The sequence below is a fragment of the Equus przewalskii genome, chromosome 12 (assembly GCF_037783145.1).
Source record: "Equus przewalskii isolate Varuska chromosome 12, EquPr2, whole genome shotgun sequence".
NCBI classification, from domain to species: Eukaryota; Metazoa; Chordata; class Mammalia; order Perissodactyla; family Equidae; genus Equus; species Equus przewalskii.
The window spans coordinates 8,151,879-8,166,633 of record NC_091842.1 but is presented as its reverse complement, the minus strand read 5'-3'; the positions used below and the strand labels follow the sequence as shown (position 1 = coordinate 8,166,633).

General features: G+C 42.8%; 1 protein-coding gene and 1 pseudogene across 10 annotated transcripts in view; both read left to right on the top strand.

The window, feature by feature from the left end:
• The window catches only part of LOC103544533 (paired immunoglobulin-like type 2 receptor beta), a 47,966-nt gene extending 33,761 nt beyond the window's left edge, over positions 1-14,205 (top strand). For 3 of the 10 annotated variants that reach the window (XR_011524345.1, XR_011524346.1, XR_011524349.1), the window contains 2 exons: positions 6,631-7,599; positions 10,178-10,787. Coding sequence is in view for 1 of the 10 variants with exons in the window: in XM_070566268.1 (XP_070422369.1) it covers positions 6,631-6,769 (139 nt within the window). In the remaining 9 variants the exon portion in view is untranslated. The other 7 variants (XR_011524344.1, XR_011524348.1, XR_011524343.1 and 4 more) reach the window with 5 other exon arrangements.
• Positions 11,532-14,650, top strand: LOC139074968 (NXPE family member 3-like; annotated as a pseudogene).
• Positions 14,651-14,755: the final 105 nt, after the last annotated feature.

Here is a 14,755-nt window from a genome sequence, read left to right as displayed (position 1 = left end):
AGTACCGCGCTGTTTTGATTACTGTGGCTTTGTAGTATGTTTTGAAGTCAGGGATTGTGATGCCTCCAGCTTTGTTCTTCTTTCTCAGGATTGCTTTAGCAATTCGGGGTCTTTTGTTGCCCCATATGTATTTTTGGATTCTTTGTTCGATTTCTGTAAAGAATGACATTGGAATTCTAATTGGGATAGCATTGAATCTGTAGATTGCTTCAGGTAGTATGGACATTTTAACTATGTTTATTCTTCCAATCCATGAACATGGAATGTCTTTCCATCTCTTTATGTCGTCGTCGATTTCTTTCAAGAAGGTCTTGTAGTTTTCGTTGTATAGATCTTTCACTTCCTTGGTTAAATTTATCCCAAGGTATTTTATTCTTTTTGTTGTGGTCGTGAATGGGATTGAGTTCTTGAGATCTTTTTCTGTTAGTTCGTTGTTAGCATATAGAAATGCTACTGATTTATGTATGTTGATTTTATACCCTGCAACTTTCCTGTAGTTGTTGATTGTTTCTAATAGTTTTTGTATGGATTCTTTGGGGTTTTCTATATATAAGATCATGTCATCTGCAAACAGCGAGAGTTTTACTTCTTCGTTGCCTATTTGGATTCCTTTTATTTCTTTTTCCTGCCGAATAGCTCTGGCCAAAACCTCCAGTACTATGTTGAATAAGAGTGGTGAAAGTGGGCACCCTTGTCTTGTTCCTGTTCTGAGAGGGATGGGTTTCAGTTTTTGTCCGTTGAGTATGATGTTGGCTGTGGGTTTGTCATATATGGCCTTTATTATGTTGAGGTACTTTCCTTCCATACCTATTTTATTGAGGGTTTTTATCATAAATGGATGTTGAATTTTCTCGAATGCTTTCTCTGGATCTATTGAGATGATCATGTGGTTTTTGTTTCTCATATTGTTAATGTAGTGAATCACGTTGATTGACTTGCGGATGTTGAACCATCCCTGTGTCCCTGGTATAAATCCCACTTGATCATGGTGTATAATCTTTTTGATATATTGCTGTATTCGGTTTGCCAAAATTTTGTTGAGGATTTTTGCATCTATATTCATCAGTGATATTGGCCTGTAGTTTTCCTTCTTTGTGTTGATCTTGTCAGGTTTGGGGATCAGGGTGATGTTGGCTTCATAGAATGTATTATAGAGTACTCCATCTTCCTCTATTTTCTGGAACAGTTTGAGAAGGATAGGTATTAAATCTTCTTTGAATGTTTGGCAGAATTCTCCAGAGAAGCCGTCTGGTCCTGGACTCTTATTTTTGGGGAGGTTTTTGATTACTGTTTCTATTTCTTTACTTGTGATTGGTCTATTTGAATTCTCTATTTCTTCCTGATTCAGTTTGGGTAGGTTGTATGAGTCTAGGAATTTATCCATTTCTTCTAGGTTGTTCAGTTTGTTGGCATATAGTTTTTCATAGTATTCTCTTATGATCCTTTGTGTTTCTTCGGTATCTGTTGTGATTTCTCCTCTCTCGTTTCTAGTTTTATTTATTTGAGACTTCTCTCTTTTTTTTTTAAGTAAGTCTGGCTAAGGTTTTCTCGATTTTGTTAATTTTCTTGAAGAACCAACTCTTTGTTTCATTGATCCTTTCTACTGTCGTTTTTGTTTCAATATCATTTATTTCTGCTCTAATTCTTATTATTTCCCTCCTTTTACTGACTTTGGGCTTTGTTTGTTCTTCTTTTTCTAATTCCGTTAGGTGTCGTTTGAGATTGTTTATGTAAGGTTTTTCTTGCTTATTGAGGTGAGCCTGTATTGCAATGAATTTCCCTCTTAGGACTGCCTTTGCTGCGTCACAAATAATTTGGTACTGTGTGTTTTCAATTTCATTTGTCTCCTGATAGTATTTGATTTCTTCTTTAATTTCTTCAATAATCCATTGTTTGTTCAGTAGCATGTTGTTTAGTCTCCACATTTTTGGCCCTTTCCCAGCTTTATTCTTGTAGTTGATTTCTAGTTTCATAGCATTGTGATCAGAAAAGATGCTTGATATTATTTCAACCCTCTTGAACTTATTGATGCTTGCTTTGTTTCCCAAGATATGGTCTATCCTTGAGAATGTTCCATGTGTGCTTGAGAAGAACGTGTAACCTGCTGTTTTTGGATGAAGTGTCCTATATATATAAATTAGGTCCATCTGATCTAATTTTTCATTTAATTCTATAATTTCCTTGTTGATTTTCTGTCTGGATGATGTGTCCATTGGTGTTAATGGGGTGTTGAGGTCCCCTACTATTATTGTATTGCTGTTGATGGCTCCTTTTAGTTTTGTTAATAGCTTCCTTATGAATTTTGGTGCTCCTGTGTTAGGTGCGTATATATTTATAACTGTTATGTCATCTTGGTGGAGCGTCCCTTTTATCATTATATACTGCCCCTCTTTGTCTTTCTTTATCTGTTTTGCTTTGAAGTCTACTTTGTCTGATATAAGTATGGCGACACCTGCTTTCTTTTGTTCATTATTAGCTTGGAGTATTGTCTTCCACCCCTTCACTCTGAGTCTGTGTTCGTCTTTGGGGCTGAGGTGTGTTTCCTGGAGGCAGCATGTTGTTGGGTCTTGTTCTTTGATCCATCCTGCCACTCTGTGCCTTTTGATTGGAGAGTTCAATCCATTCACGTTTAGTGTGATTATTGAAACGTGGGGGCCTACTGTTGCCATTTTATCACTTGTTTTCTGGTTCTTTTGCATTTTGTCCTGATGGAGAGCTGTTACTTTGTGTTATTGACCTTCTGCTTATCTCCTTTGTTTTGGATTTTGTAACCCCTTTCCTTTTTTTGATTTTTCAGGAATGAGTTTCTTCCTGAGCAATTCTTGAAGGGGAGGTTTTGTGGTGATGAACTCCCTTAACTTTTGTTTATCTGGGAAAGTTTTTATTTCTCCATCGTATTTGAAGGATATTTTTGCTGGGTAGAGTATTCTTGGCTGCAGGTTTTTGTCCTTCAGAGTTTTGAATATTTCATTCCAATCTCTTCTAGCCTGTAAGGTCTCTCCTGAGAAATCTGCTGATAGCCTTATGGGGTTTCCTTTGTAAGTTATTTTCGTCTGCCTGGCTGCCCTTAGTATTTTCTCTTTGTAGTTGACTTTTGCTAGTTTCACTGCTATATGTCTTGGGGTTGGTCTTCTTGCATTAATAAAGTTTGGAGATCTATTGGCTTCTGTCACGTGAAGTTCCATCTCTCTTCCCACGTATGGAAAGTTCTCAGCTATTATTTCTTTGAACAGGCCTTCTGCCCCCTTCTCCTTCTCTTCTCCCTCTGGTATACCTATAATCCTTGTGTTGCATCTCTTAATTGAGTCAGATAATTCTCGGAGAGTTTCTTCATTTCTTTTTAGTCTTAATTCTCTCTCCTCCTCTGCCTGCAGCATTTCTATATTCCTATCCTCCAGATTGCTAATTCTGTCCTCCATATTATCGACCCTACTGTTCAGAGAGTCTGGATTTTTCTTAATCTCCTCCATTGTGTTCTTCATCTCCAATATTTCTAATTGGTTCTGCTTTATAGTGTCAAGCTCTTTTGTGACATAGCTCCTGAACTCATTGAGTTGTCTATCTGAATTCTCTTTTAGGTCGTTGAGTTTTTTCATAATGACAGTTTTGAAATCATCATCATTTAGGTTATAGATTTCATTATCTTTGGGATTGTTTTCTGCATGCTTATCATTTTCCTTCTGTCCTGGAGATTTAATATATTTTTTCATACTGCTTGATGGCATGGATTTGTGCCTCCACATAGGGATAGAGTTTAGTCGCTGCTTCCACTTGTTGCGACTGGTGTGGGGGAGGGACAGCTTTTTAGACTGCCCCAACTAGGAAACCTGTCAGCTGTTACTGACTGGGCCTGGACCCCTCCTCATAGTCACAGTGGCCCTGTGGGGTCCCTCGTCAGTTGTGGGGGCAATTGCAAGGGGGCCTCAGGCTGCTGGTACCTACTGCTACAGCCCACCTAGACGCACACCCTCCTTGTGGTCTGCAGCAGTGTTGTGGGCTTTCCCATCAGCCAGGAGCAGGATCACCTATAATCTCTGATTTGTCCCTAACAGAGCCCACCAGATCACACTTGTCCACTATAGGTCCCAGCAGAGCTATGGGTATCTTCTGCAGTCTGTCGTTAGCTCACCTAGCTGTGCTACTTTTGCCCCAGGGCCTTCCCACCTTGTGATTGCCAGTCGGGACCTCTCCACTAGTGCTGTGCAGAGGCTTTCACTGAGGCTGCTGTAAGAACCTGGAGTTCCCCCCGGGCTACGTAGCCATTTCACTGGAGCTCTACTCTGCCCCACTTCACTCTCATGGGATCTCTGGGAGCCCCTTGCCTCGTCTGGGACACGGCCAGAGTCTGTGGGCCTGGCAGTGGCTTGTAAGCTGCTGCCTTGTGGGGAATTCTGCCCTAGGGAGCTTCCCTGTGTTCCAAATGCTGGGCGGAGCCTCCCTGCCAATGGTGTGCAGCGGCCCTCCCTGCTGGGGGGATGTGGGACCCTGGAGTGAACCCCTGGGCTGCAGAGCCGGGTGTTGGAGCTCCACCCAGTCCCCAAGTGTGTCCATGGGATGTCCAGGCACCCCCTGCAGCGACCCATGCACTGGAGACCGTGAGCCCAGTGGCAGCTTGTAGTCTGGACATGCCCCAGGGGATCCGCCCACCAGGAGCTCCCCTTTGTCCTGGATTCTGGGTGTGGCCTCCCTGCTAATGGCGAGCAGAGGCTTTCCCTGCTAGGGAGATGCGGGACCCTGGAGCCTTCCCCCATGCTGCAGAGCTAGGCACTGGAGCTCCAGCCGTGTCCCTAAGCAGGTCTACAGGAAGTCCAGGTGCCCCTGCACTGCACCGTGCACCTGAGACCGTGAGCCCAGTGGCAGCTTGTGGTCTGGAGCTGACCCGGGGGATCGGCCCACCGGGAGCTTCCCTTTGTCCTGGATTCTGGGCGTGGCCTCCCTGCTAATGGTGAGCAGAGGCTTTCCCTGCCAGGGAGGTGCAGGATCCCCGAAGCCTTCCTCTGCGCTGCAGAGCCAGGCGCTGGAGCTCCAAACGTGTCCTCAAGCATGTCTACGGGAAGTCCGGGCGCCTCCTGCACTGAGCCGTGTGCCAGAGACCGTGAGCGGTCTGGTGCTGTGCCAGGCCTGCCAGGAGCTTCTCTTTGTTCTGGCTTCTGGGTGGGGCCTCCCTGCTAATGGCAAGCAGACGCCTTCCCTGCTGGTGGGTGTGGGACCCTGGGGAATTCCCTCTGGGCTTAGGTGTGATCGCGGGGGGCTTGGGTAGGAGTGTTGTCACCTGTTTCCACCGTCGCTCTGCTGGTGAGTGCACACTCCTGCCCTTGGTGTGTGGCGATGCTATGGGGGAGTCTGCTGGAAGAGAGCCTCCTGCAGGAACTAGGCTGTCCAGAGGTTGGGGGTCAGGGTTCGGAGAGTTTTCACTTATTTCCACCTCCTCCCAGGGGGAAGTCCGTCCGCCTTCTGATGTGTACTAGCATGAGACTTTTAGGTGTCTTGAGATGCTATCTGGATATCCTTTGTTAATCGGTGAATGTCCAATTAGTTGTAGATTCAATGGGGGAGAGACAAAGAAGACCTCTCACTCCGCTATCTTGGTCCCGCCCCCTTGATCAATAATCTTTTGATAGAAAGCACTGCTGATCAAAATATTGTCTCTCGGTGCCAGAGTGGTTGTTGCCTGCCCTGGGTCCATCATGTCCCTTAGTGTTAAGCTTTTACTTTGTAGTAATGAAGTTTTCTATCTCCTTGTGAGTCGGTTTGTGCACAGTTATCTAGAAATGTGTCTATTCTGCTTAAATATTGAAATTTGTTGCCACAGACATATTATCATTTTTGTATCTGCATCAGCTATAGTTATGTCTCCTTTTCCATTTCTGAAATTGGCCCACTCCCGATTTCTCTCTTGTTATTTGAGAATTCTTGTCAGAAGTTTGTTAATTGTGTGAGTCTTTTCAAAGAGCCACATTTTGGCTTTATCTATACTTTCTATTTTATGTTTGTTTTCTATGAATCTGCTCATTTTGTCTTTATTATTTACTTCTTTCCACTTTCTGTGGGTTACTTGCTCTCCTTTTTCTAACTTTTTGAAATAGATATATAGCTCAGACCATTTCAACCTTTTTTCTTTTCAAATAGAAGCATTAAGGCTATAAAGCTTCCTCTAAGCACTGCTTTAACTGCATTCCCCAAGTTACCATGTGGTCACAATGTTACCTGATACCCATTTGGATTTCTGCTTTGATTCATGCATTTTTAGAATTCTGTTTCTTAATTTCTCCAAATGACTTTGTCTTGTTATCTTTTTGTTATTGCTTTCTGCAGGGGAGATGGAGATGTTGGAAAGCAAGAAGGCCATTCTTACAAGAAGGCAGAGATGATACCATTATTTTTTTTAACTTGGAAAAAAACCTATAGACATAAAGTTTTCCTTAAGGAAGAACAGTTTTTACCTTCAAATAGATGAGATAGTGACTCAGACACCAGGCTGATGAGTGACAGACAGCCTGGTGCTGGCAGGACAGAAATTCTGGGTCCTACCTGGCAGAGGGGACTAGCTTTGATGAATGGAAATCTCCTTCTGAGAACAAAGTGAGGGAAACACAAACCACTGATAGATTCTTCCTTCTCTACCCACAGATCTTCTGTATCAAGATGTCCTGACCTGACAGCACCATGCCTCGGCCCCCAGGGCCTCACCCTGCCTCTACATCTGCCTCCAAGTCCACAGAACCTTCCTCCCTCTTGGACCTTCTCCCCCAAGAGCTCTTGGATCTGACCCATCTTCTCTACTGGCCTCCAACCCCAGGGGATGAAGGGGACCTTTTGGCCTCCACCAGCCCCCAGACCTCCACCTACCACCTGAGAGGTCCTGCCCAAGCCAGCTGTGCCCTGGGAGGATTCCTGGAGGTTATCCTTGTGGCCAGAGACCACCAGGGCAGACCCAAGACCCACAGTGAGGATCTATTTTGGGCACAGCAGCTGACTCCTGATGTGAAGGTTGGATCCCTGGGGATGTCCAGGTTCTGGAGAATGGCACATACCTGTTGTCCTTCCCTCTGCTCTGGCCTGGAAATGCTCAGGTGCAAGTCAAGCTGTTCCACTCCAACAAGGCAGTTGGAATTTTTTGGAGAATCTGAAGAAAGCAAAGGGCCACAATAGATTTCATGAGGTATTTCCAGGGAATATGAAGATAGGTCAATAGAAAGTACCAAAACTGAAATACAAGGGCAGAGAGAGAGAGAACAGAACGTGAAAGAACTTTTGGTAAATACTCAAAGGTCTAGGATATGGGTAATTGGAATCCCAGGAGGAGAAGAGAGAGAAGAGTTGTGCAGAAGAAATATTTGAAAAGACAATGGGTAAAAAATTTCTAAAAATATAAACTATTAACCCACAGATCCAAGATATTGAGTAAACTCCAAGAAGAACACACACACACACACACACACACACACACACACACAACACATCCCCTTAAACAAATCACTTTTAAACCAATGTAAACCAAAGAGAAAGAGAAAAATCTTCAAGGTAGCCAGAGGAAAAATATGGCAACTTACATCAAGAGGAAGAAAGATATGAGTTACAACAGAATTACATCTTCAGGTAAGAGGCTAAAAGAAAATGGAATGACATCTTTCAAGTGCTAAAGGAAAAAGCTACCAACCCAAAATTCTATACTCAGTAAAAATGCCTTTTTCTGACAAACCAATGCTGGGGAGGATATGGGGTAACTGGAATTCTCAAACACTGCTGATGGGAATGCAAAATGGTACCGCCATTCTGGAAACAGTTTGGCAGTTTCTTATAAAGTTAAATATTACACTTACTATACAACCCAGAAATCATACTCCTGGGTACTTGCACCAAAGAAATGAAACCTATGCTCATACACAAAAGCCTGTGCATGAGTGTTTATAGTGACTTTATTCATAATCACTCAAAACTGGGAACGACCCAAATATCCTTCAAATACAACACCAATATAAACAAATTGATACATCCTTACTGTGGAATACTACTCAGTAATAAAAAGGAACAGACTACTGTTAGATTTAACAACATGGATGAATCTTTAACATATTGTGCTAAGTGAAAAGAAGCCAAACTCAAAAGGCCACGTATTCTATGATTCTATTTATATGACATTCTGGAAAAGGTAAAACTCTTTGAAAAGGAAACAGATTAGTGGTTGCTGGAGTCTGGAGATGGAGGGGGAGAAACTGACTACAAACGATCATGAGGGAAGTTTTTAGGGTCATGGAATTGTTTTATGTCTTAATTGTACTTGCAATTACACGACCATATATAAGTGTCAAAAGGTATAGTTATGACACTACAAAGAGTAAATTTTACTCTATGCAATTATACCTCAATAACACCAAAATTTTTTTAACGACAAAGATATTTTTAATATGTTTAAATCCATTGATAATCTGTCAACTTTTAAGGAATTATCAGAGGGAAAAATCTTAGTGAGCCTGGGAACCCAGAGACGAGGGTGGTAATAGACCACTGAAGCTTACTTTCCCCTTGGGGGCATTTGCCAAACTCAGCAAACTTGAGATGGGTGTTCAGGAAGCCAAGAGCAGGAGACAATGTGGGGAGCCTTGGACAATGTGGGTAGTCTTACAAGAGATTGCACACCGGCGTAAAGCCAGGGTCTCCAAGTTCTACACCTTCAAACTGTGTGAACTAGAAACCACCACCCTACATCTAACCAGAAGACAGCAAAGAACCTGACTGTCGTGGACAGACCATGGTCCAGAGTGGTCAGAAAAATGTCTTCCTAGAGAATTGATACCCACAAGCCAGCCCTCAGGTGGATGTGCAGCCCAAATTCACAAACCAGAGTGGTCTGGAAAATCTCAGGCTGTGTTAGCTTAACAGGGTCTGGGAACTTATTGGCCTAGATTTTTGGCAGAAGCAAATACTAATTTCTTTACAGAATCCCATTATTGCCTGGGATTCTTTCATGCCAGTTTCGTAACCTCTGAATCCAGTACCAAATTAATAAACAAGGGATCTTGTTTGTGTCACATTTAGATTAACCATAAGGTGTTAATACTAATAGAGGTAACTTACCAAGAACAAAACACATTTATGACTTAGATCCATTATCTGTTTTTTTACATTCTTTGTGGGCTTAAAACCATCTTTCCCATTGGTTACTTTTTGATCTTCCTCTTTCCAATTTCTTCTTTTATTTTTTTTGCTCTTGTTAGCAGCTTCAGCTTAACTTGTCATTCCAATGTCTAATATTAAATTAACTCTGACTCGTGCTTCTGTTTTTATTCTTTTTCCACCCAGCTTTATTGAGGTATGATTGACAAATAAAAATTGCATACATTTAGGTTGTACAACATGATTTCTTAATGTGTACAATATGATGACTTAATATATGTATACATTGTGAAATGATTACCACAGTCAAGCTAATTAACCCATTTATCACCCTCACAGTTACCATACTCTCATGTGTGGCAAGAACAAAGATCTCCTCTCTTAGCAAATTTCAAGCATGCAACATGGTGTTATTAACTTTAATCACCAGGCTGTACATTAGATCCCCGGAAATCATTCATCTTATAACTGGAAGTTCGTACCCTTTGACCAACATCTCATTTCCCCTACTCCTCAGCCCCTGGAAGTCACCATTTCATTCTCTGGTTCTATGAAGTTTTTTAGATTCCATGTATAAGTTAGACCATACAGTATTTGTCTTTCTGTGTCTGGCTTATTTCACTTAGCATAATGTCCTCCAGGTTCATCCACATTGTCACAAATGGCAGGATTTTCTTCTTTTTTAAGGCTGAATAATATTCCTCTGTGTGTTTCTACATACACACACATATATCTCACATTTTCTTTATCCATTCATCTGTTAATAAACACTTAGGTTGTTTCCATATCTTGGGTGTTATGAATAATGCTGCAATGAACATGGGAGTGCAGATATCTGTTTGAGATACTGATTTCATTTCCTTTGAATATATACAAGGAAGTGGGATTGCTGCATCCTATTGTAGTTCTATTTTTAATTTTTTGAAGAAAGTTCACATGATTTTCCATAATGGCTATACCAATTTACACTCTCACAAGCAGTGTACAAGGGTTCACTTTCCTCCGCGTCCTCTCCAATACTCACTGAATCTTGTCTTTTTTATAATAACCATCCTAACAGGTATCAAGTGATATCTCATTGTGGCCTTGATTGCATTCCTCTGAAGATAAGTGACACTGAGCACCTTTTCATGAACCTGTTGGCCGTTTGTATGTTTTCTTTGGAAAACTGTCTTTTCATGTCCTTTACCAATTTTTAAATTGAAGTATTTTTATTATTTGGCTATTGAGTTCTTTATATATTTTGGATATTAGCTTCTTATGAGATATATGGTTTGCAAGTGTTTTCACCCATTCCATAGGTTACCTTTTCATTTTGTTGATCGCTTCCTTTGCTGTACAGAAGCTTTTTAGTTTGATGTAGTCCTGTTTGTTTATTTTTGCTTTTGTTGCCTTTGCTTTTGGCGTCATATCCAAAAAATCATGACCAAAACAGATGTCAAAAAACTTTTTCCCTATGTTTATTTCTAGGAGTTTTACAGTTTCAGGTCTTACATTTAAGTCTTTAATCCATTTCGAGTTAATTTTTGCATATGGTGTAAGATAAGGGTACAATTTCACTCTTTTGCATGTGGATACCCAGTTTTCCCAACACTATGTCATTATTCATAAGACTGAGTACTATATGTGAAAATGAATTACAGCTATCCACAATAAATGAATAAACCTCAGGATCATAATTTTAAGTGATAAAAAGAAAGTTGTAGAAGAATATTTACAATATGATTTCATTTATTTTAAGTTCGAAAACATACAAAAATAATCCTTGTGTAGAAATGCAAACACATTTGGTAAGACTACCAAAAAATTCAAGGAAATAAAGAACCCCATTCAAGATAGTGGTTGCCTCTGAGGGGCCAGGAAAGTAATAGGATTGGAGAAAAACATAATGGAGACTTCAAAGTAATGATAATATATTTTTCTTAAATTGGGTGGTGAGTATGTTGCATTATGGTTCTTCATACCTTTTAGTCTAGAGATGTTCTCGTGACCAATCAACAACAAAAAAATTTATTTAAGGTGCGTGAAGAGAAAGAAGAGCCCTCAGTATGGACTGAGAGGGAAGTGGGCAGTAAGTGCAGAATGGAGCAGTGTATGGTCAAGGAAGCCAAGGGGGCATGTAAGTTTCAAGAAGGAATGTCAAGTGCTACTAGGCAGTCAGGTAAAATGAGCACTAAGTGTCCCATGGAGTTGGCAATTATGACGTTCATGAGCAACTTCGTCCAGAGCCCTTTCAGTGGAGTGGTCAGAGTGGGAGCCAGACTGAGCAAGACAGAGAATGGAAAATGCTGAAAAGGAATCAGCAAGGATATAAAGAAAATGTCTAGTAGGAGAGTGGGGGACTGCTTCTCTTCTGGAGGTGAGCCTGGGTGCAGATGCTGACAAGATTTCTGGTAAGGTGTCTTGAAGCAGAGATGGCTGGAACAACGGTCTTTGCTTTCTCTGTGAGGTTAGAAGTGCTTCCTCCTTCTGGGGCTGAGGAGGGAATGGTGTGGTGTGATTGACAGGACTGCCTTGGGGAATGGGAGAAGGCATAAAAAATGTGCATTTAAGACCTATCTACAACTGGAGATGGTGAACATTTAGCATCACCAATTCATGCACACACCCATTGTGGTAGATCGCAACCACGAAAATCTCCACAGATCCTTTACAGCTCCTTCCATCTAGAGCTGGAAGCTATCTCCTTATTCCTGAATCTGGACTGTCATTATGACTTGCTTTGACCAACGGAATGTGGTGTAAGAGATATTGTGTATTTCTGAGCCTAGACATCAACTGGCTTTACAGCTCCTGCTCGAGCACTGGGAACGCTTCTGCCACCATGTGAAAAAGCCTGAGCTGGCTTATTGGAGGTTGAGAAACCATACAGAAAGGGCCCTCAGCCATCCCACCAATTCCAGCTGAGGCCCCTGATGCATGAGTGAGGCCATGATAGACCACTCACCTCCAACCGAGACAGTCAGATATAAAGTCCAGAATTGTAAAAAATAATAAACGTTTGTGGTTTTAAGTCACTAGGTTTTGGGGTGATTTGTTATGCAATAAAAGCTAATTGGTATACCATCAGTTCACTCAACAATTTTTAAAGCACACTCATAACTGCCTGGTTATTTCTAGTCATTTTCCTTTTGTCTGAGTTTTCATCCACTCCTTGATCCTTTTAGAATGCAAACTCAAGAAAAAATTTCTCCAAACAAGCTCATATGTCTCCTATTACTAGAAAAGGAAAACTATGAAACATTATTTGTGAGTGTGTATTGCTAGGAGGTTTAGGGCCAAATATAGTTTTCAGTTTCAGGAAGTGTCCTGATAAAGCTCCCAAGTTCCTGATAAAATTATCTTTGCCTTCTACCTAGTTTCTAATCTCTCTTTTAATCTTTAATTATACCATATAGTATGCATATATCTATGGTGGCCACTTGGAATCCTTTTTGGAAAAAGGAGTAGTTAAAATTACGAATAATATTCTCGTACCTGAACTCAGGCTTTCAGCCCCTCACCATCACCTTCATTCTTGTCACAGACACTTGCCTCTTCAGGAATGTGACAAAGCTCTCCTTCGGATTCTTTCTCTGATCCACAGCCAGATGGCAGCCAAGAGAGGCAGCAGCTTGGGTGAGTGCATCTGGGATAGTTAGGGGTAGAGGTTAGCCCACCTGGAGGGTTCTGTCCATAACTGAGATTAGCCTCTCCCTGCAGTGGTTAAGGGATGGGCAGTGGAGTCTGGAAGCCTGCATTCACATGCATGCTCTGACATTTACCAACTCACTTCACTTAATTTTCCCATCTAATGTTAAGAGGATGGTTAAAGTATATGCATCTGGAACAGAGTAAACACTCAAAAATTGTTAGCTCTTTTGACTAATTTAGCCTGTTCCATTTTTCCCATTCCTATAGCCCTGTCCCTGTGGCGCCTGTGCAGCTCTGAGTTCCTGGTCCCAAAATTCTCTGGCTTCTATCACTGAGATGTGTAGTGCTCACTGTCCTGCTCTGGCCACTCCTCCTCCACTGTTGACAGCATCCTGGGCTGCCTGACTGACTGCTCATCCACATGGTGGGGGACTCCACACTTCGGCAGTGGTGGGAGTATCTGAAGGAGGGTGCAGGCGTGTCTGGAAGGCAGCAGGCAGTCCAGCCAAACTGGAGCGGAGAGTCTGCCTTGAGGAGGACTGGGTGAGAAAGTTTGGGTTATTCTGCAGGCCTTGTGGAGCCATTGAACATTGCGAGTAGAGGAATCTAATCATATGGGTCAAGTTTTCTTAAGAGGTTTCACAAAAAGAAGCTTGAAAGAAACTTCTAAGAGGACAATCGCTCTGAGCCCAGTCTCCTAATATCTTAAGCACTGCTTTCCCTGTCATCAACCCTTCTCCACACCGTCCTCACTGCCTCCCTGTAATGGATCATTTCCACCAGTGTTTGCATCCATTCAGGGCTATTCTTGTTGTAAGTAACTGAAGACACAGTTAAAGCAGCTCCGGGAGGAAACGAGTTAATTGGCCCAAGTGGCTAAAGAGTTAAGGAGTGAATCTGGCTTTCAGCAAAGACTGAAGCTGGTCATCAGGTCTGTTTCTCTTAACTGCTCACTTCTGCCCCCTTCTGTTTAGCTTCATTCCTGGTCTGCATTTGGTGGCCCAGCAGCAATGGGCTCTTCCAAGAAGGTGGCAAGATGACCCATCCTCCCATGTCTGTCTTGCAGGAAAGAACTTGACTTTCTTCCACTAGCTCCAGCAAAAACCCTCGGATTATCAAGACTGGACTAGTTTAAGTGACCCATCCATCCTGAGGACAATCAATGGGGCCAAAGCAATGTGTTGCTCTAGATGACGAGGCCTGAGTAATGGGCAGAATATCCATGTTCTGGAAAGTACGTCGAAACTGGAATTTTTGTTTGTACAGGTTGAGTGCATAGCTCTAAATAACCAGCTCCCTCCTCTGTCATCCTCCCCATAGCCCTGAAGCTGGTGGATCTACATGCCAGATATCAGATGGGGCCCCTGATGGCCGTGGAGATCACTCGGGGCATAGTGCTACACTGGCGAGCCCACAGCTGGCCCCTGTGCTGCCTCTGCACACCAGGGGCCTCTCTGCGCTCCATGGTCTGGGAGCCTGGTGACCAAGCTGGGGGCCCCTGCATGTGGTGGTGCTGGACCTGGGTGCCCACTTCACCACCTTCCCCACACCCATCTTTGTGCAACAAATGGCAGGGACTCAGGTTGCTGCAGCTGCACTGCTGGCCCAGGAACCCCGTACTCTTGTGATCATCAAACTGGCCAACAATGGCTACCAGTCTGTGTATAGCAGTGACTAGTTCACCTGCCAAATGAATTGGCTCCTCTCAGGTGCCTTTGCTGACCTCCATGTGGACTTTGTGGATACCTGGGAAATGACCTCCAGGCTGGCCCTGCCAGACAGCATCCACTCAAGGCCACTCATCATCCACAATGAGGTGGACTTCCTCCTGTCCTTCATCTGCACCCCCGCAGTGCTTCTGCAGGTACTGAGCTGGGTGGGTGGAGAGCTGGGGCAATGATCAAGCCTGGAAGCCCTTCCCCTCAGCTGACTGTACCTCTCCTCTTACCTCCACCTAATGCACAGGCAAAAAATCAACCAGCAAGAATTGGGATGTGGGTGGTGG